The 22,386-nt window shown below is 37.1% G+C and overlaps 1 protein-coding gene across 2 annotated transcripts in view; it reads left to right on the forward strand.

The window, feature by feature from the left end:
* Positions 1-22,155, forward strand: part of LOC114665166 (protein argonaute-3) — a 53,067-nt gene extending 30,912 nt beyond the window's left edge. For both annotated transcript variants that reach the window (XM_028819585.2, XM_028819586.2), the window contains exons 11-19: positions 1,042-1,175; positions 2,033-2,217; positions 2,319-2,478; positions 2,723-2,813; positions 2,919-3,113; positions 9,394-9,528; positions 12,867-12,968; positions 13,843-14,042; positions 15,079-22,155. In XM_028819585.2, the coding sequence (XP_028675418.1) occupies positions 1,042-1,175; positions 2,033-2,217; positions 2,319-2,478; positions 2,723-2,813; positions 2,919-3,113; positions 9,394-9,528; positions 12,867-12,968; positions 13,843-14,042; positions 15,079-15,187 (1,311 nt within the window). In that variant the 3' untranslated portion in view covers positions 15,188-22,155. The remainder of the gene's footprint in view (positions 1-1,041; positions 1,176-2,032; positions 2,218-2,318; positions 2,479-2,722; positions 2,814-2,918; positions 3,114-9,393; positions 9,529-12,866; positions 12,969-13,842; positions 14,043-15,078) is intronic.
* The last annotated feature ends 231 nt before the right edge of the window (positions 22,156-22,386 follow it).

Genomic DNA, 22,386 nt, shown 5'->3' on the forward strand with positions numbered 1-22,386 from the left:
ACAACTAGATCTAGGGGTATTTTAGCCTATATAACATGTTGGTAAGGTTCCCATATATTTTTATGTTTAGTATATTTAGGAGAGCCACACACGATCCCTTTCAGAAAATATTGAGTTAAATGTAGAGTACTTCACAAGTTCAAGAGCACTGGAGTGACAGGGAAGTGGGGATAGACCAAGCATTTTATTTATAAGCAAGACAGCTGCCGTATATAAAGTATGCTCTCTAAAATGAGATGACCCACAGTGCTGGAAAACCACAAGTAAATATGGAGTGCTTTGTGATTTAAAGAGGAGTGCTGGAGCAATAGACAGGGAGAGTACACAAACAGTCTAACAGATGTACTACACTGTGTGAAGAAACATTACTCCCAGATTCTTAGGAATGTTAATAAAAGTTGTTCATTTCATGATTTAGAGAGAAGTTCTAGAGTAATGTAGAATGAAGTTGTATTATCAAGTGCTTTAATTTAGAGCGGTGTTTTAACATTAAATGTGCCACAATTCTGAAGGACTGCTTTTAAGAGTTAAGTAATCAGTGAGTGAGAAGGGAAAAAGCCAGTGCTTTAAGAACGAGAACTGCATTATGTAAAATGGCACTCCATGAACACTACACCACAGATCTGAAACTGTGTGTCTAAATCCACAGACAAGAGTTTCTGTCTTTATTTTTGCTGGCATAAATAATCTTACTTCATGGGCATACAAAGTGAATCCATGGTAGCTAATGTAGGAAGTTGAAGAAAGAGGTTATAGTGCAGTGGGAGGGACATGACTGAACAGGCGAACACATTTTTTGTGCACCTTTTATTAAATCTGTGGATTTATGTATAAGGCAGTTTCCTTACTTTACAAAATTGCTATAATTGTTACCATATAGGAGATTGATCAGTTTTTAAATTCCTTAACTTTAATATCTGTTTTGGAAAACAGGACAGTGAACATTTGTATCTAGTATGCTGCATGCAAACAAACTTGTTTGTTTTGATGTGCTTCAGTTTGACCTTACAGCAGTGCACCAACCTTAATTTCAACTTTCAGAATCGAACAGTGGCCACACCCAGTCATGGTGTGTGGGACATGAGAGGGAAGCAGTTTCACACAGGAGTTGAGATTAAAATGTGGGCTATTGCCTGTTTTGCCACACAGAGACAGTGTCGGGAGGAGATTCTGAAGTAAGTCTGAACCATCTTGTTCTTTTACTCAACACTTTAGGCTTAGAATGCAAGTTTCAATTTTCTTTAAAAAATCTGTCCGGTAAATAACTTGTGAATTTTGTTCGTTTCTTTGCCAAATGTTATTTTTTGTGGTGGTAAGTTAAATGCTACTACTGTGTCATTTATAATGTTTTACAGTTTCATTTCCCTGTAATAAAGGCTTTGCATGGTCCTTTAGTATAGTATTTGCCACCACTTACTTTTAGCTGAGAATTCTTCAACTGTCCTTTTTAATAATTACAAATCACAAGACCCATTAATGTTTTTCAGTGATGAGGATGGTGAAACTTTATTTGTATAATGTTTGATACTGTTCACAACAGGTTAGCTTTAGGAAAGAAGGGACAAAAATGGTCAATTGACATTTGAAATAATAACTCACAGAAATATTACATTTGCACATGTATATGACATGCTTCCTGCAACCCTGAATTGCATTAAGCATGTTTGATGATGGATGGGGTAGAGTTTTGGAACTGGCAGGTGCAACATGAATCTGTGTTGCAGGCTTCATCTAGACATTACAACATAGCCAGACCCTTGTCATCTAAGCTGAAATGCCCTGAGTGATATTTATTGAGAAATCGTCCAGTAAAATGGCCAATGTAAATGTGATACATGAAAATTACCATCTGAAATTCACAATGACCCCTCTCTCATCTGCTATGAGATTATTTTCCTTAATCAATCTGTGTGATAAGCACTACAAGAAAGACAGCTAGGATGAGAACACCATATGCCAATTTTATCTGTTAATGATGAGATATACACGCCACTAAATATGGTTCCTTCTCTTTCCACCTTTATCTTTTCAGGGGCTTCACAGACCAGCTGCGTAAGATCTCAAAGGATGCAGGCATGCCTATCCAGGGACAGCCTTGCTTCTGCAAATATGCACAAGGTGCTGACAGTGTGGAGCCCATGTTCCGCCATCTGAAAAACACCTACTCAGGGCTGCAGCTCATCATTGTCATCCTGCCTGGCAAGACACCTGTGTATGGTATGTGTTGGCCAGCTAAAACTCTCCTGCTTCTGTTCTTCATCTTACTCTGTACCAACTGCTACCATCTTTTTTTTTTATTTATTTATTTCACTAACCAGCGGAGGTTAAGCGGGTGGGGGACACATTGCTAGGAATGGCCACTCAGTGTGTTCAGGTGAAGAATGTTGTGAAGACCTCCCCACAGACACTGTCTAACCTCTGCCTGAAAATCAATGTCAAACTGGGTGGGATTAATAACATCCTGGTACCACACCAACGGTGAGAGTGCTTAATAGTAATTTTTTTGTCTGTTACTTATACTGCATGATTTAGGTGTTTTATGAACCTTGAATAATTTGATGATTCTAAAATTTTAAATTAAGTTTACTTTTATATTGTTGGCAAGCTTAAATGGTCTATTGAAAACCAACAATTTAAAAGTTTGCACATGGTTTAATGGTTATAGTGAGCAAATTTGCTGACCTCTCTTAACGTTTAATCTATCCTGGTCACCTTTCCACAGCCCCTCTGTGTTTCAGCAACCAGTTATCTTCTTAGGGGCAGACGTAACTCATCCCCCTGCAGGAGACGGAAAGAAGCCATCAATTGCTGCAGTAAGCATGCCACTTTTAGATACATTAATTTTTTTTTCCCCATAAGCATTGCAAACAATCTCTTGGAATCAGTAAGATCACTTAATTCTGCTTATTGTCTTAAAGGTAGTGGGGAGTATGGATGCTCATCCTAGTCGCTACTGTGCCACGGTACGAGTACAGCGCCCCCGGCAGGAGATCATTCAGGATCTGGCCTCTATGGTGCGTGAGCTGCTGATCCAGTTCTACAAGTCTACACGCTACAAGCCAACCAGAATAATATTCTACAGGGATGGAGTATCTGAGGGACAGTTTAGACAGGTAAGTGCTGAATCTTTAACTTTCAGGGCTAATGTCGACTTTTGTCAAAAGGAGGAGTTGACGATGGTAATCAAATGTAAACTGTGACAAAACCAACCATTACATTGGACTCTCATTGCTAGAAGGAAAGTTAGATTCATTGGTTTGACCAAGACTCCCTGAGCTCACGCGAGTAGCAAGGCGCACACAACGGCAAAAATGGCAGTGACATCTGCCGAGAAATCAAAGCAAATGCAAAAAGCAAAATACTCCATGGACGACGTATTGCCTATTATCTCTGAACTGGACTATGACTTGTCGGACTCAGATTTTGATAGGAGTGATTGAAAACGAATGTGAGGTTCCAGCTTCAGCTGATTGGTCCCCAACTAGTTGTGGTGCTGACAATGTTCGCCAGGGAGGACTGCCACTTAACAATCAGAATGTAATGCACTGCGACCGTGACTGCCGCTGCTGCCCCAGACTCGTAAAGACAGCCTGGCAGCAAGCCTGCCACTCATTCTTAGCAAACTGGCAGCCACAGCATTCAGCAACAGACGTTTTATGTTCATTTCTGTGTGAAACCATCATTTTTTTGGAAAAAATATTCAGCCCTCAAAGAGTTAATGTAGGTTTTTGAATGTTGGTAGAAAGCCTACAGAAGCATATTTACTGCCAGTCTGCATGTCTTTGGGATGTTTAAGGAACACTGGGGTACCCCAAACAAAAGCTATGCAAAGCTTTGATTACTGTTCATACTCCACATAGGCTGGCTGGTATTCATATTCAGTTTTCTGGTACTTTGGAGTATCAGCGCTAACTACTGCACCACTCCAGTAGCTTCAGTGACCTTAAATAGTATCATAGATAAATGAAAAGACTGAATAAATGTGCAGCATAGGTGTTAGCTTAGGTTAATAAAGGAAGAGTTCCTGTTTTACAAATATGATGATGAAGTTTTAGGTGGAAGCAAAATCAAAAATCAAGTAACACGGCATTAGATGTTTTTTTTTTTTACTTTTAATCATCAGACTACATAATGTGTGAGTCATGGTGTGGTGTGCTCATATTTTACAGAATTGGCCTAAACTACAAAAATAATGTGTTATGATGCAAGGATTTTTTTCCACATTTGGAGATGTCAAATGGGGAACTGTGCTACGGCTACTGCACAACTTAATTTTTATACTGTAAATGACTTACTAGTTAGAAAAATTTGTAGATCACACTAAATTACTTTTATCAGTTGATATCCCTATAGTAAGAAAAATACTAACATAGAAATCTAGATGAATTTCAAATTGATCTGCTGTATCTTTCTGTTGTTAACATTTGACAATTTTTAATATCTTTACATCCGTGCAATACAATTCATGGTCACGGAGGCACAAATATTATCCAACCAGCTTCAGATGTAAGGCAGGAATCAAGCCATTCTAGGGCCCACTCATGCACTTATTCAAATTTGGGTGTGGCATAGTATTCACACCCAGGACCACTTGCTCAGTTAGGCCTCAGCATTAATTACAATGTCATCATGCCATACTTAAAATATTACCTAGTTTACTGAATTTAGAAAGTAATTCTTATGAAAAAGACCTGGGGCCTCATGCATAACGCTGTGCATAGAATTCACACTATAACATAGCGTACGGGCAAAAGCGGAAACTTTCGTACGCACAAAAAAATCCAGATGCATAAATCTGTGTGAACGCCAACTTCCACGTTCTTTCACTGCATAAATCCCGGTCAACGTGAAAAGTAACGCATGTGCCTGCTGTCCCACCCCAACTCCTCCCAGAATTACGCCTCTTTGAATATGCAAATCAATATAAATAGCCCTTAAGCTCAGCCTTCTGTGAAGACAATGGCAAAAGCACGGGGGTAAATAGAAGAATACCAAGTGGAGGCAAGGAAAAACGTACTATTTTTTGGTTTAAACAGTGATATAATCAACAAAAGGAAATTGATCGAGTGACAGAGTGTTGGAGAAACTTCACAAAGTCGCACAGTGCCTGAAATTTAAAAAGAAGCGGTCAGATATCAAAGTCGCCGTGAAAAGGTGAGTTGTAGCCCACCATCTTGAGTGTCATATGAAAGCTTATTAGGGTACAGGGAAAAGAAAAAAAAAAAACAGGGACACAGTGAGAAAAAAGCTTGAAATGCCAACTTTAATCTCGAAATTTCCACTTCAATCACGTAGTTTATTTTGTCATTAAAGTAGAACTTTATTCTACTAGTAAACTTCATTTTTAAATCGTTTCATTTACTAGTTTCTTAAATACCATCGTAACTAAAGTAGTACGTTAAATGCTTTGTTTTGTATGTGTTCTTCTATGTGCTCTATGTGTGTGAATCACTACGTGCTTCTTAAACGGGCTTTCTCTTCCTCTGACAGGACACAGAATCCATTGCATTTGTGATATTACAGCTCTCTGAATAATTAAAATACTGACATATATACTTGATATCATTTTCATGATGATAGGAATTAAAGCATGTTATTAAACATGGGAACATGGTGGCGCAGTGATAGTGACGAGCTGGTGCCCTGTCCAGAGACTGCCTCACGCAAGATGAGCCGCTGTGCCGCGCCATGCGCGACCTTCGATTAAAATAATTTATTACAGCAGTACTGTCTCTTTCAAACGTACTAACCTCCAATACCTGTCCTTCCTTTTCTCTCTCCATGTAACCAATCGCCACACAATTGGCTCTATAAAAAATGTTAAGCCATCTGTAGGCTTAGAACGCAGATTCTTCAAAATTTTTAAGGAACACCGAAATATCTCTGTAGCACATGTTTAATTATTCTATCCATCTATCTTTCCAGTGTCGCGCCAGCCCCAGCAAGAATACAGTGCGAGACGGGAATAATCGGGGAGCCAGCTCGCCGCTAGCACTGCAACACCGTGTCCTCACATGTTTAATTATTAACAATATAGATTATTTAAATGACGTTAACATTTTATCTGTATAATGTAATAAGCATATTTTACTGCATTTCATATTAAAATTGATATCATCAACATATGTAAATATGTGCTTTATAAAGTGGCGCAGGTTGTGCAATATAACTATCGCAAGTTTACAGTGAGGTAATTGTACTTGTAAGTACAAAAAGTTCTATAAGGAGCACTTGATGGATTGATTGAGTGCGTTTATAGTTCTTGGGATGAAACTGTTTCTGAACCGCGAGGTCCATACAGGAAAAGCTCTGAAGCGTTTGTCAGATGAGAGCAGTTCAAATAGCAAATGGCTGAGGCAGCGTGTGCTTGATTCTGTATACCGATAATTCTCTTTCCAATTGGCTGCTCCGAGTGGTGCAGTGAGAGTAATATGGAAAAAGATGATCCGCTGTGGCAACCCCTAATGGAAGCAGCTGAAAGTAGAAGAAGAAGGTGCAGTGAGAGTAACAACGCTAAAGCAGTTATGGTATTTGGAATAGTTTGGCCATTCCGTGGACCATTATATTGTTACAGGTTAATTAAAATCAGATGCCTTAAACTAATGAAAAATATGCGGTTAACTTCAGTGTATGTGATAAAGCCGCGTCAGGGATGTAGATCTAAAAAGAAAGGGAAATCACACTGGAGCACAAGCACTGCTTTGACGCTGGGTGCCACCAGTTTCCAAAACTGAGCGGAGATCTTGTGTATACCAGGGTTTGAGCTACTGTGAAAATATGCGTGGCTTTACGCCAAGTTTAGGTTTTATACATTGCGATTTGAGCGTGGAAACGGGAGTATGCAACATTTTTGTGCATACGCACCGTTTATACATAAGGCCACTGGACAGCCACGTAAACTAGTAATTTACAATTTTTATAAGTGACTAAAGTACTATTAATGCTATATGTTATATATGTTATGTACGGTACAAGTCATGAGAGGTTATACTGGATAAAGCAGGTTACATTCAGAATACTTCATGCAGTTTTGGTCTCTGGATTACAATGAGGACTTTAGGCACTATACAGTACACCCCCAAAATTCGCGGGGGTCACGTTCCTAGAGCACCCGCGAATTGTGAAAAACCGCGAATTTTGGACGTGGTTAAAAAAAAAAATGCCTATTTTCATAGTTTAATCCCTAAATATGCCCCCAAAACACTTAAATTTAATTTCAAACTCAGCTTAATACATTACCTAAAAATAAAGAATGTAAAGGTAAACCTATATACTGTACTGCTATGTCTCCCGCAGTGCTAGAATGTAAAATACAGATGTTACCGCTATATGTACTGTAATTCATGCAAGCACGTTTTCATTGCCTTAGACGGTCAGCTCGTTTTGGCTGCATCTTGGGGCTTTAACCCTTAAACTGCCACATACTTGGGGGTTAATGCATCCCTGGACGCCAAATACTTTTTTGCTGCACTTAAAGTAAATGTCACAATTAACAAAGAAAAAAGTGAAATTTTGATGGAACACTCTTTTTTTTCATGCAAAGAGCATCACAATTACTGCAACACTGATCATTTTACACACTGCTAATGAACTGTAAAAAGTATTTAAAAAAACTACTGGAACAATATGTACAAACTGCAACTGATGCCATGTATGTAAATCACTGAGCCAACTTTGCTTTAACTGGCTTGCACACAAGCACACAGAGGTAAGTGCTGATGCTGGCAGCTAGTCTTAGTGCGGCTGCAGGGTGTCAAGCTTGGGTCACAGAAACACAGGAGATTGTAGGGACAGGAACTTTATTTAAACACTTCAAACAAACATGTCTCTTTCACAAGCACAGTATGCAGTTAGTTATCGATTAAACCGGTTATGAAACAGCAAATAAAGAATGTAATGAAAACGATACCACCTCTGTTCCCCTTATGGCGATTACACATTAAATACAACAAAGCACAAACAAAACGCACACAGTAAATCATGAAAAAGTTAATGAAAAACGGCAACGAATGAAATGTAATGATGAAAATAGATAGTCCAGAGATCTGCACGTTGAATGGGAATGTAAAGATAGTCCTACCGGTAGTTCCTGAAATGGTGAAGATGGGTTCAAGAGCGCTCCTTTCTTTGCAGGATGGCCATGAATCCACTTACAGTCCTCATGTACACAGGTAGACGGCAGACAATCCAGATGCACAAAACGATCCAGGACAAAATGAATAAGTACAGGTAACCCAACAGAAGGCAGACAGACAGGAACTTGAAACACAAATTACAAAAACATTTTTTTTGCTTTTGGTCATCGGCCCCCTTTTCAAAACCTGCACTGACACCCTTTGACCTCAACAGCCCCAGCACCCTCAGCAGAAGACCAATTGGATCCACTGCAGGGACTGCTGGGAGTTGCAGTTTCAAATTCTATTGGCTACTTTCACCATCCCATGCCGCGGTTCTCTCTACAGTACAGTATTGCCACGAAAAGAGCCATAAAAATTGCGGAGGATATTTGCGGTTTCCACTAACAATTATTAGTTAGTTTCTAAGGAAAAAAAAGGACTGAGGCCGCAAACTCTGAACCGCGACTTCGAGGGGGTCTACTGTATTAAATTCAAAGAACAGCTGCAAGACTTTTTATGAAGAGTAACGGGGGTTGTTTCCTTCCAGTTTAAGCAAGCCACGATTTATGGGACTAGGTTGCAACTGCTAAAAGTATGAAGGAAATATGTTTGGTGAGCACAATCCTGATATGAACTAAGTGGCGTCAGAAAATAAATCAGTGGGTGGGTGGATGGGTATGTTAAGTAGATCCCAGCAGTTACAGTATTGTTGCATACCATTAAAGGTAACTATTCTTATTTGTAGAAATCTTGTGTATTTGTATTGTTGATATCACTGTTAGCCAAATGTTGTGTCTTGGCTTATTTTCTTGTATTAATCTAACAGTGCCTTATGTTTTTGTACTCTCCTGCTGCAAAGAAATTTCTCTCTGGGATTATAAAATCAACCTAATGTAACCTAACCTACTGTTTAATAATTGGTTCCAACAACAACATGTGGGTAAACTTCAAAAAATGTTTAGAAGGTATTTCTTTGCAGAGCACTTGCTGATGATATACATAACAAATAATGTTTGGATTGTTGTTTACTTAAACAGAGAGCTTTGAAGACTTGGCATTATTCTAGAAATGGGCTATCTTGGGCTGGATGTCCTTTAGTTGTCATATTTTCTTATATCTTTATGAAAACTAAGATTTTTCAGAGCAACATTAAAGAAACTAATAATCAAAATAGATGATGATGAATCTATTTCAAGATAATTCTGATTTATTGAAGTTTAATGTATAGAGCGCAGTATTTTTTCTCCCCCCTAATGCTAACCTACTGTCCTCACAGGTTTTATATTATGAGCTGCTTGCCATCAGGGAGGCTTGCATCAGCCTGGAGAAGGAATACCAACCAGGTATCACCTACATAGTTGTGCAGAAAAGGCACCACACACGGTTATTCTGCGCCGACAGGAATGAGAGAGTGAGTCTGAGTTGCACTTTATTATCTGTTTTTTATTAAATTTATTAAAAGCAAGTAACATTCCATACAAACAAGTAAACAGTTAACAAATTCAGTTCAGGAGAAAGAGAGGAAGGCCAACAGTCAGAGTAAAATGTTAAGAGTAGAAGAAAGGGAAGAGAATCCTTTTCCCCGATATAAATGCTTATTCTAAAATGTTATTGATGAGAGCCTTCCAGGTTTTAAACGTTTTGAACAGATCCTCTAAGTGAGAATTTGATTTTTTTCCAATTTCACATAGTATATAGCATAAAGAGTTGGCGTAGGATTCTTCCAGTTGAGCAAGATACGTTTACGTGCTAATAGTGAAGTAAAAGCAATTACAGTTTTTGTCCTCCTCCACTAGCCCACCTGGGAGCCCACCAAACACAGCTGTTAATGGATTAGGAGTGATTGTGACACCAAGGCTGTCTGATAGGCATTTAAAGATTTTGGTCCAGAATGATGTAAATTTAGTGCACGCCCAAAATATATGGGTCAATGAGGCTGGAGCTCGATTGCAACATTTGCAGGTTGGATCTTGCCATGTAAACTTTTTTGACAATTTTAAATGAGACAAATGTGCTCAATAAAATCTTTTAAGCTGAATAATTGTATGCTTTGCACATATAAAGCTAGAGTGAATTATGTGCATGGCTGCCTTCTACTCCTTTTCTGAAATGTTGAGTAAGACATCCTTTTCCCTCTGTACTCTGATTTTTGAAAGGAAGGGACTTTAAAATGTTTTTATATATTATAGAAATGCTGTTCGAGTCCTCAAGACTGATCAATATTTCTTCCGGAACAGAAGTAGGTGGGAGGTGAGGAAAACTGGGCAGATTTTGTTACGTGAAGTTTCTAAATTGGAAATAGTGGAACAACATTATCTATGTACAAGTCTCTAAGCGATTTAATCCTGTACGTTTTTCAAACATTAGACAGTTTTTAAGTTTGAGAGGGTGAAAAAATGTGGTTATTGTGTAGAGGTGCCACAGATAAAAGCTTCTCTATCTTGAAGTACTTCCTACATTCTTTCTTTCACTCAGAATATGGAAACAGAGTTGGGTTGTTAGTATATTGATGATAACTTGTATTTACTGTTACACAAAGCAAGGAATATAAAGAAGTACTGCAGGATTTTATTTCAATTGCAGTCCAAGCTTGTGTGTGTTCATCTGTTTGTGCCAATGTCCAGGTTTTTGTCGTTTGCATATTTGCAGCCTAGTAATAAAATTGAAAGTTAGGTAGAGCCATGCCACCTTCTACTTTAGGACATTGTAGGTTCACCCTTTGGATGCGTGACAATTGTAAGGGTTAAAAGGATAGATTAGAAATCGCTTGCTCTCTTTCTCTCTCCTTCCAGATTTTTCCACACCACCCTATTTTGTGTTTTCTAGGGATTTGAATAAGATCACTGATACTTCTGCATGTTATTAATGATTATTAAAATAAACTGAAGTACCAAGTGGAGGAAGAGAATTTAGGAATATCTAGTAAACCATATTTTGGCTATTAAACAGTTATACTTTTGTTACCATTTATTTCACTTCAGGCTTACACCATAACATACAAGGGTACTTAGTCTCAGACCAAACATGGGCATCAGTAGCACCTATTTGAGCTCATTTTTCAGAGTTGACATTTACAATGTACCAGGTATACTTCCTTGTTCCTTCCTATGTCTGTCATTTTTATTGTAATACTACTTTTTCAAGTTTTTCATGGTAATGTAAGATTTTTACCTGTAAAGTGTTCTTTAATCCAGTACGCAGCTGATGGTGCTTTATATAATGATGGTCGACTGACAGTTTTTCATAGCAGCCAGTCTCTTTAATTAAAAAACTTCAGGAAGTCTGTTTTTGACTTGTGTTATTTTAATTTTATGTTTTTATTTAAAGTCAGATTTCATACAACTTTCATGCATTGTGCTTTAAAAAAAATATTTAGTATTCCTGACTGGTTTTCAAACATTTTAGGTCATAGAGCTGCATACCTTGAAATGCTGGTTAGGTACTTTTTAAAAAAAGACTTTTTTTAAAAGTAGCTTTTAAAAAAACAAACTTTTAAAAAGTGTGAAAAGCAATACATTAATGCTAATGACTTTATCTATATAGACTATCCTGTAATTAATGTGCTTCTGAAAAAGAGTGCACAGCAACATTTTAAAACATCAAAGATAAATAATTTCATCCTATTTTAATATTGTTTTTATAGTGCATCAGTTATAGTCGCATAATTATTCAAAGGTGTTATCTGAACGGGCAAATGGGTGGTTTATTGTTCAGTGTCCTAGTCACACTGGTTATCTGCTGTTTATGATGGATTTTTAATACTAGCCTTGAAATGAACTTGGTCCAGCTGCTTGAAAGGTAGCTGTTCTAGCCACTACAATTACAGTATACATTTTTCACATTTTTCTTTATTATTCCTGTTTATGCTATAATATAAAGAGCACTGTGTTCACTGTATTTAATGCATCCAACTGAAATAATTTTTTTCTGGTGCTGGAATAGTTTAATTCCTTATCACAATCCAAAAAAAAATAAAGCATGATATTACAATTTGGCCCAACAGAAGAAAGTTCACTTAAGACAGAAGATCATTCACACTTGCTCTAAAACCCTCACAAGTAGTTAAAAATATCCCATGGTTTAGTGGGTATCAAAAATCTACACACTTTTACTGATTGCACAGTCCCTTTAACTAACATGAGATAAGAGCATGTTTTGTTTAGGGCAGAAAGACTATTTGCATATATCTGTCTTTCAGTGTATATATTTCAGCTTATTCTGAAACAAGATAAAATATCAGTAAGGTTGTATAGACCTTTGATACCCAATGTATGAAAGTTTAAACCTGTAAAAAAAACTTTAATATTTATTGTATAAAAATAAATAAATATATCTTCCTGTAACATCTTGCTATATAAACATTTTTTCAAATGATTAATTCATGTGATTGATATTTAAATATTTAAGGAATATTAATTTGACATGTTGCATAACTGTCACTGTAATCTGTACATGTGACAATATTGAAATTACTACTACTACTACAATAACATATCTTTTTTTAATGTAAAAATCATTATAGGTAAATGCCTTCATAGTATATAGTGCCAAATGAGATTTAGAAATCTAAAAGAAATTTTAGGGTTGACCTGATTAGTCCCTTCTGTACCTTAATGTCACAAACAATCCAGTTTTGGAAAGGCTTTCTTTTGTAGTTGAATTCAGTATACATAAACTTGTCACTTTTTGAATTCTTTGTTTGTGTCACATGAACTTTAAGCCACAATATTTGTTTATGTGTATATACAGGTTGGAAGAAGTGGAAACATCCCTGCTGGAACAACAGTGGACACAGACATTACTCACCCATACGAGTTTGACTTTTACCTCTGCAGCCACGCTGGCATACAGGTAATATTAGTCATCTCTACTGATATCATTTATGTTTTCCCATGGAGTTGCACTTGAATCACTAGGTGGCACCAGTATCTCTTAAATTGTCTTTAAGTCTACCTACTCTCTAAAAACTGATGTAAGAAAGTTGGAAATTAAACTGATTGAAGTTCAACAAATGCTGGAAATTAAAAGAAGTTGACTTGGTGTATCCATTGTGCCCCCACTCCTCAAAAACTCTAATTTTTCTGCATGCAAACTAATAAAGTAAAAAAATCACTTCTATTCAAAGCACTGTATCATAGTTACAAATAAAAATAAAGTTTTTTCCCCTTTAGCGTGTGTGCTTGTACAAAGTGTTTCTTAAATGTACTTTGCCAGATACTGCACATAGAAACAGAGTTTCACATAATGTGAATGCCTTGGATCCCTGAGCTTCAAAAGGAATTTCCTTCTCAAAGTTTGTGCTTGGATATCCTTTTTTCTTCTCCTTGCCTGTTATCTGTCCTTTCACCCTTGCTCTATGCTGATAATTTAATTACTGCAATATTATTCTGTGAGCCACTGACTTTTGACATGTACTATAAAGAATTGTCAGCATTTCAACTTGAAATACATAATTTAATAAGTAAATAAGGAATCTGTTTACTATAATATTAGGGGAAAAGTACAGCCCTTAGTATGGCCTCATACTAAACTTACAGTATGGGTTGGACAGTAGCGCAAAAGGTTGCTGATTTAGTCCTATACATTTAAAGAACTGTACAATACTACTGTATTTAGTAACTGTAAAAGATACTGTTTAGTAATGCTTATTGTATGTAGTTAGCTGCAAGTTGTCATTTTATGTTGAAGTCTTGAAATATTCTGCTTTATCTTTACCTGTTGACAGGGCACCAGCCGCCCATCGCACTATCATGTTCTCTGGGATGACAATTGCTTCACTGCTGATGAATTTCAGCTCCTGACCTACCAGCTGTGTCACACGTATGTGCGCTGCACTCGCTCTGTGTCCATCCCAGCACCTGCCTATTACGCACATCTGGTAGCTTTTCGGGCACGCTATCACTTAGTAGACAAGGAACATGACAGGTCGGTTTCCTTGGGGATTCCCTCATAATTTCCTGTACTTTGCAAGGTTGTTGTACCATGGATATTTGTCTTTTTTGCCAATTTATAAGGGAACATTAGGTATGTGGTTTTTTCTGTGGATTTTCCTGCTGAGTGTCTGGATTTCCAACACTACAAACTACCGATGAGATACAGGTCAAGGTTTTCTGTGCTGCCACAAAACCTTTTGTGAAGTTTGTCCTGACCCACTATTTCATGGATAAATCAAGGTCTGCTGGACAGAAGTAGCATATGGTGTGGTCAAGAAAATACAATAGAATAGAATATAAATTGAAATAAAGTAAATAACATTACTGGCTTGACTTGGGTTGCTTTCTTCTAATTCCTTTGTCCAAAGGAAAATACAGATTGAACAAGGCAAAAAGTAGACACCACTTTTTTAACTGTCTATTCTGCCATAGCATACACTGGAGTAGTAATATACATATCTATGGGGTTCCAAACAAAACCAAACTGTTGTTTGGATTGGTTGAAAACTAGTGGTGTTTTCCACTGGCCCAGTTATACTCCATAAGGTTCCATCATGTTCTAATTAATGGCTTTGATGAGATAATCTGTTTCTCATGATTAGGAGAATAGAGCCTCTTGGCTGTGTATTTTTGTGTGACTTTATTTCCTGTCCATCTTTTTTTTCCTGATTTTGTACTCTGTTCAGGTCAATGCAGCTTATTTATTAGTACAAGATTTATTCATTTTGAAGTGCATTTAATGAACGAACAGTTATGGATTACTGTTGTGTTGTGACCATTAGAATCAAACTAGTTTTCACTTGTTGGTTAACTGATGTGCTGGGCTTGTGTTGGAGTCTCAGGCCTTATCTTTCTAATAAGCTATATCTCAATCAGAAATTCAACTGAATGTGATATTTTGCCTATACTTTAGCAACCACCTATTTAAAATGAAAGGCTAAATGTCAATCTGCTGTTTCATTAACTTATGACAGTGAATTCTAACATAAGGTGTTTTTTTTGTTTTTTATTTTTAATTGCTTTTGCAGTGCGGAGGGCAGCCATGTGTCTGGACAGAGTAATGGTCGGGACCCCCAGGCGCTGGCCAAAGCCGTGCAGATTCACCACGACACCTTACGCACCATGTACTTTGCCTGAAAGAGAGAGAAAACCAAGAATGAGGGAAAAGTTAAGATGGAGCCTGAATCCTCACAGGATCAAAGAACCAAGCCACAAGCAGCCTATATTTCCAAGAGGGTCAGTTTGATAAGTTGCACCTTCCAGTGCTACTGTTTCTGTCACTGTGCAGACTTGTGGAGGACTCTAAAACTGGCCAGACAGGGTGGGGTGGGATATTGGGAAGGGTTGGGAGTGCACTCGCTGTGTCCAGACAGAACCCAGCACAATTATGCAATATGATAAAAGCCAGCTGCTGACAGGACTCTTTCTCATCCTATAGTTGTCAGGGTGAGCTGGTGACTTTACAATTTTCTGAGGGTGGTTGGGTATATGGGGTATTGTGCTTTTTTTCCTGATAGTCCCTTTTCTTTATTCTGCCTTTACCTCAAGTTGTTGGCAGTGCAACTTTCTCTGCAAAAAAAAAAAAAGTGAAAGCCGATAGAATAAGAGAGGCTACAAAAAGAGAAAAAGAAAAACTGTGGGTCAGTCTGACCCCTGCACACAGAGAAACCTCCTTTATGTCACAGAAGTCAAGGCTGTGGCTGCTGTGCTTTAAGTTCAAATCAAGAATGGGTTGTTTAAACATTGGTCTAGTTTAACTGCACTCGTGGTCCCTGGCCCTGTGGCTGCTGAAGCAAGGGGACAATGTGAATAATAATAATAATATTAATAATAATAATAATAATAATGGTAATAGTAATAATAATTGTCGCCAAACCCAAAGTATATTTGCACTCCTTACCGCTGGAGTGGTGTTTAGCCGATCGCTGCCTTGGTGTTTGTACCTCCAGACTTGCTGTGCTCAGCCCCAGCCTAAAAAAAAAAAGCCAATGTTGACTTCTCCTTTGCATTTGAGAGCGCCATTATGAGCACAACTCGAAAGTGAGCTGATATACGATGTATTTTACAATTGCTTAGTTTTGAGCAAAGTGCCACCATCATATAGCTGTGTGCAAAGTGCTCTTGTCAATAACCACTGACGCCTTCGTGCCAAGTGTGCGCCGAACTGACTGCCTTTTGTGAAGATGGTGGCACTGCTGCCCAGAGGAAGGAGGTGGATGGTGGGGGTTAGGGTTTGCTGGGGGGGGGAAGGGGAGGGGGTCCTCTGTGTGGCTGAGGCAGCTCACATGTAGGACCTATAGGCCAGTTTCAAGTAAATGTGATTCTTTCAAATGTCTTTTTTTTCTTTTAAATATATTTATTAGAGTAATTAAGACTATTAATTTAATATTAGCTAGGATAATAGTGGCAGCATTCATTTTATGTTTACTTTTAATTTAATGGACATTATCCATTTTCAATGTAACTGACAGTCCCACATTGTTGCTAACTTTTAGTGCAATAATAATTGAAAAGGAAGTAAAGGTCTGTCCATGCATGGCCCAGTGGAGTCTCTACACTGAACTCCTTCTGGATGGTGCTGTGGTGTGTAATTGTTTGTTTGTTTTCTTTATGTATTGATCATGATATGGTGATGGATGGGGCCCCTGCTCCACACCAGTACTGGCAGAAACTTAAGTTTTCTGTGCAAAGGCAGAAACACATATTTAAAGGGAACACTGACCATTTTTCTGAGGCAATACACAATTTAGTGAACCATAGACGTGGAAAGATTTGCTTCTCTACTTTTGGCACTTTATTCTGCTGAATAAAGCATTTTTTGTTGAGAACTTCAGCAGTTTTGAGCATGTGGGGTGGGCAAAGTTTTACAGGGATGGGAAGTGGATTGATACTTTAAGACAAAGAAATTGTTCCCTTCTGTGTGTAATGTCAGGGTGGTGGGGGGGGTCTCTTGATAAGCTCAATAGTCATTATGATAGAAAGACAGATCTTTTTTTGATTCTCTATAGAATTATGAAAGTGACTAGAATGACTGGGACATAATTTTAATGTTAAACGTATTTTTCTAACATTTGAAAGATTTAGTTTTAATGTCTAGAAGAACAAATAAAGGAGCGCTGGTTTGACCATTCCAGATCTTAATGCTTGCTGGTCCATTGATCAGCTACTTGACTGAGTGTGTCCAGGTGCATTTCTTTGCCTCTTGTTTAGTTTGAGTGTCGGTATTTTTTCATATTCTGAGATTATGCTCCTCCCTGTCTCCATGTTTAAAACTGAAATATTTTCTCCATGCTGTCTAAACCTAGCAGTACACTTGATCCTGTTACAGAGCACTTTATCTGAACTGAGCAATGTGCTAAATCTCCATCCCAAGCACTTGCTCTTGACTGAAAAGCTTGCTTGAAATTATTTCACTCATTGTAATTCATCCTGTTTCAAAACCTTTCAAACTGAGCCGAATGATAGACTTTTAGAGCACTGTATTCAAACAAGGCAGTATGTCAGGACTTATGGAGAGTACTGGGCTTTTTCTTCTTTATTACAGAACACTCTTCATAAAGAATACAGTGTCCTAGGACTTATTTCAAATTATTCTGCTCAACCAGGCTTTTTGCCTGATCATGTTTCTGCAGTTTATTAATATGAGCGTATTAGAACCTATCTTGCTTACTCTAATCAAACAAGACAGTATGCTGAAGATATTCCACAACAACTTAAACCTAAGAGAGAAATTTACTAGATATTTCCAAGCACTCCAATAAACGCAAGTAGTTTGTCAAAAATGTCTATTTATATCCCATATATATATGTGTGTGTGTGTGTGTATGTATGTATGTACACAATATGTATACATACACATAAAAACCTGCATCTTCCTTACCTGAATCTCACAACATATTAGTCATTAACATAAAATAAAACATTGTTGTAAAATGAAAAAGGACAGCGTTTTCCATGTCCACCTTTTGCATCGCATTTCAACAAAAGTGAAATTTTCATTTTAGGAAGACACACTTTCTGAAGTAAGGTAGTTATACGCGCTAGTCATGGCATGGAGAGTGGAAAGGTGTTGTAGGTTGATTAGATGATGCAAGAAAAATTTTGTTACTTTTTCTTAACACATTTGTCAAAAGCCAAGCACTCTGTTCCCTAAAAAAAAGTATCCAGACTCTTCTACCAGTAGTCATGAAATGACCTAGGTCTGGAGCACTTTTAGAAATTGTTTAAATACACATGATTTTGTTTTTTTATTAAACTGATTTCTTCACCCTCAGCCCAACTCTGAAATTCAGTTTAACATCTTGCAGTCATTCAGTCTTTTTGTGCAATTTAGTATACCACTCCATGCATGTCTGTTTTGTTTACTACCCACCTTTTGATGTTTCTTAGACCCCAAACCCACCAAGCTAGGGAGCTACTGCTCTTACTACATTAAACTGTGATAGCCATATAATCTGAGTTTTTACTAACAGTACGGTGGCTTTTTTATTTTTATTTTTTTTAAGCAGCTGCTGCTGCTATTTTTTTCATTTACTGATCAATATGGTGCCACAGAAACAGCTTGCTCTGGTATGGAAGTTGGATGCTGTCAGGGTTGTTATTGCACTGGAGAATTATTATTTTATTAAATTAGTAATTGTACTGAGCAGAGTTTCCACAGTAAGAAACTGGATAATGTGTTCATATGAACACTGCATAGTTTATTACAATCAAGCTCATTTTAAATTAAACATTCAGTCTGGATCAGTACTTTTCTATTGGTAAGCAAGTCTGATTACATAATACAAAAGGAGACTTGGAAGAGTGTATCTAATTTGCTAGTGAGAATGATTTGAATTCCATGCAGTTCTGGGAAAGCCTTTGCTCCCTCAGTTACTTACATGTTTTCAGGCCCTTCATATAATGTAACTGAGCTACAGGGCTAAGATGATGGTTCCATCTCCTAGCAGAGCATGATGGGGAAGTGCCTTGAGCTATCTTACAACATGTTTTTTTTTTTTTTTTTGCTGCTTTTATTTCCAGATGCTACACATTTCTTCAAATTGCATAACACAATAGGTCATCATTCATTTTATCGTTCTAAGTAAATCATGATTGCTTTGTATCCCCAGTGGGATATCTGTCTTGATGTTAAAACCATCGCTGGACTGAATTTTGTGAGTCAGCTGTATCTAGCTGGTAACTGTGTTAGAATGTGGTGATGGGGAAAATAAATCAGTAAATTAAGCTCTCCATGCCTGGTTTTAAATCAGAAGGATAAAAAGAAGGTTAAATTTAAACATGCCAAAAAACATTTGGATTTTGGCATACTGCAAATCCAAGTGGGGCATGGGGCAACATAAGCTTTGTTGAGGGCAAGATTGCTTTTGGGATGTGTATTACTTGAGAAGCTGATTATGGGGGAAAGTTATGTTTTGGACTGTGTTATATATAAAAAAAAAAAAAAAAAAAGTGTGTTTTTTATTTTTCCTTTTTTTGATGGTCAACTTCAGCAGAATAGTCCACAGAAAGTGCCTTTCCTGAAGATGGTGCTGTAGAAAAAATTAAATAGAAAACTTCTTTTCAGATTCATAAGAGGCTGAATATATCAGCCCTATTGCCAAGAACCTGAAAGTATCTATGAGCTGCTATACTCAGCCAGGACCAAGCACTGAGTCTTTGGAATGAAGTGGGGTGAGCTTTTTAGAAAGCTCAACAAATGCAATTTTGTCTGCTTGGCCCAGTGCTATCCATCTGCCTTGACCATCGAGCAGCAGACTATGGCCTGGCATGTTATTGATCACTGCCGATCATAATGATAGACAGCCATGGCAGGTTTAATGGAAGCCCAGGCCAGCAAAAATTGCGTTTGAGATGCGCCCCGAGTCAGAGTTCAAAACACTGCACCTCGTAACCTTGGAATGCTGCAATTACTACTAAAGAAAGGAGACATATGTTTTGGCTTTACGCTGGATAGGCCAGATAAATATTCTTTAAACTATGTAAGAAGGAGCAGATTTGTTGTCTTAATATTTTGACAAAGTTTTTGTTTTATTATCAGGACTTTTTATTTCTGTATATTTATTGCAAATGTATGTGAACACAGTTGTTCCTTTAAAACTTCTTATGCTACAGTGAAGATGGGACTTGGAATGAGACAACCGTTTGCATCCATTCATAGCAGCATTTATCTCCTGCCCTTTAAGCAGTTTTTACTTTTTTTAATTTAAATTCCGGCTGTGCCCAGCTGCTATTTCAATGCTGCTGTGTGCTCATTGGCTGTAATCGGTGTGACTCACGTGAGACCTGTACATGCCCCTCTCAGTTTTGCTGCACTTTTATTTACTTGCTGGACTATTTAGAAATCCAAAACTAATTTTTAAGAATAGTTCTGTACAATATGAGCCACATTACCTTTGACTTTTTTTTTTTACTTTTACATTAATGTTTATTGGTAGTTTTTTATGCTAATACACCTTTTTATTCTTGTTTTTAACCACTAATCAAACTAGGTAGTATCCAAGCTTAAATCTTTAAAGGTCAAATTCACTCCAGTTTATACTTATGAATGGTGTCACTCTGGTACTCATTTTGATTGTCTTTTTTAGTGCCCACTTGTTACTCTGGTAGTCAGTCCAAATCTTATGGGCTTAACAAAAACCATTACTATCTGTAAAATTTGAAATTAAAATAGTTGACTAATACCTGAAAGATGCATTGCCAGCCCATACTGGCAGAAACTGACTGAAGCCACAGTTTTGAAAACCTGTTTTCGTACACTTGTGAAACAGCCTGTTGAACATCTGAATCCCATAGCATTTTAAAACCTCTCTGTCAGTTTTATAGAGTGGTTTGTATTATCATAGTAAAGTTCATACAGTACGTAGGACAGATAAGATTGTCATTCTGTTAACACAAGAAAACCCCTGCATGTTATGGTGCAGTGTGCCCACTCATCCATATTTCATCTAAATACCCATCTCTTGCAAGGAAAGTACAATTAGCTTTGAATAATTACAAGGTTCAACTTTTGTGCCTTTTCTATATGGGTTCTTCAACCAAGTATCCATTTTATTATTTTTTAAAGTATAATAGGCACTAATATTGCACTTTTAACATGCCATTACAGATATAACAATTGAATAGTCTACAACACATAGCATATTAAAGTACCTTTTTATTTATAGGTTGAATATTTATAAATAGCTCTTGTGTAAGTCCAAATTATGTGATTTATGTTAATTTTATATATTTTTAAAAAGCCATTGTAGTCAATCATCTAAAATGCATTGCTTTCAAAGTGTAACAAGGTGGATTTCAGATGTGCTACACAGGCCTCTTATTAAAGTTAACAGATTCGTGACAGGTATTAAACTGGAAAAAAGTAACTTGTATGCTGATGTCATATTTTTTTTTTTTTTTTTTAATATAAATGTGCTTACTACCGGTGCAGCCTGAGAATGACAAAACTAGCATGGGTACTTAGAGTGCATATTTATTGTTGCTTAACACTGTAGTTGGGACCGGAGTATGTTTTATTCAATATTAATCCCAATTTTATTGACTTTCCTCAAAAAATGAAACAGCAAAGTATATATTGTTTGTTTTACTCTTATTTTACCAAAACCAAAGCTGAAATCTGACTTTTTTTTTTTTTTTTTTTTTGCTTCATCTTGGATAAACTGTTGAGATCTAGCTTACTTGTAAAGAAAGCCATGTGTTTCTAAAGAAACATGAATCTGGGCTGTTTCCAGAAACCTGTGATATTTTTATGTTGTGTATATTTGTTTCATCATTATTTAAGCCAGCAAATTGGGATACATGTATCTCTTAGCACTGATTTGTAATGGCAACATATTCTTTTTTGGTACGATATACACTTGAGAAAGTTCTGTGTCCCAGTCTCTCTTGTTTTTAGAGTATTATTTATGGTTTACAAACCAAACCTGTACCAAAAGGCTTCTGATTACAGCCCAAGATTACAATCCTCATTCACTGTAGACTACAAGGACTTGACTCTTATTTTATCAATTATTTTTCTTTTAGTTCTATTGCTTTTAGTGTTGCTTTGCTTCAGTTTGAAGTGTAACTTTCACTAATACTTGCAATAAAAAGCTTTGCTTTAATCTGTGTGTTACTGGTTGTATATGTTTTTTTGGGTTTAGCTATTTTAAAGAACCTAAAGTCAGCAGTTCTAAATCCTTAATGAAGATATTTGTTCTTATCACACACTTTATGTTGCTTACACCTCATATATGATCTTGTTTGACATAAACAATAACCTATTTTTCTACCAGGAAGTCAAAACAGCTTTTTCCTTGTAAATGGAGCCCTTAACCACTGAATAATAATCTAAA

This window comes from Erpetoichthys calabaricus, chromosome 14, assembly GCF_900747795.2.
Source record: "Erpetoichthys calabaricus chromosome 14, fErpCal1.3, whole genome shotgun sequence".
Classification (NCBI taxonomy): domain Eukaryota; kingdom Metazoa; phylum Chordata; class Cladistia; order Polypteriformes; family Polypteridae; genus Erpetoichthys; species Erpetoichthys calabaricus.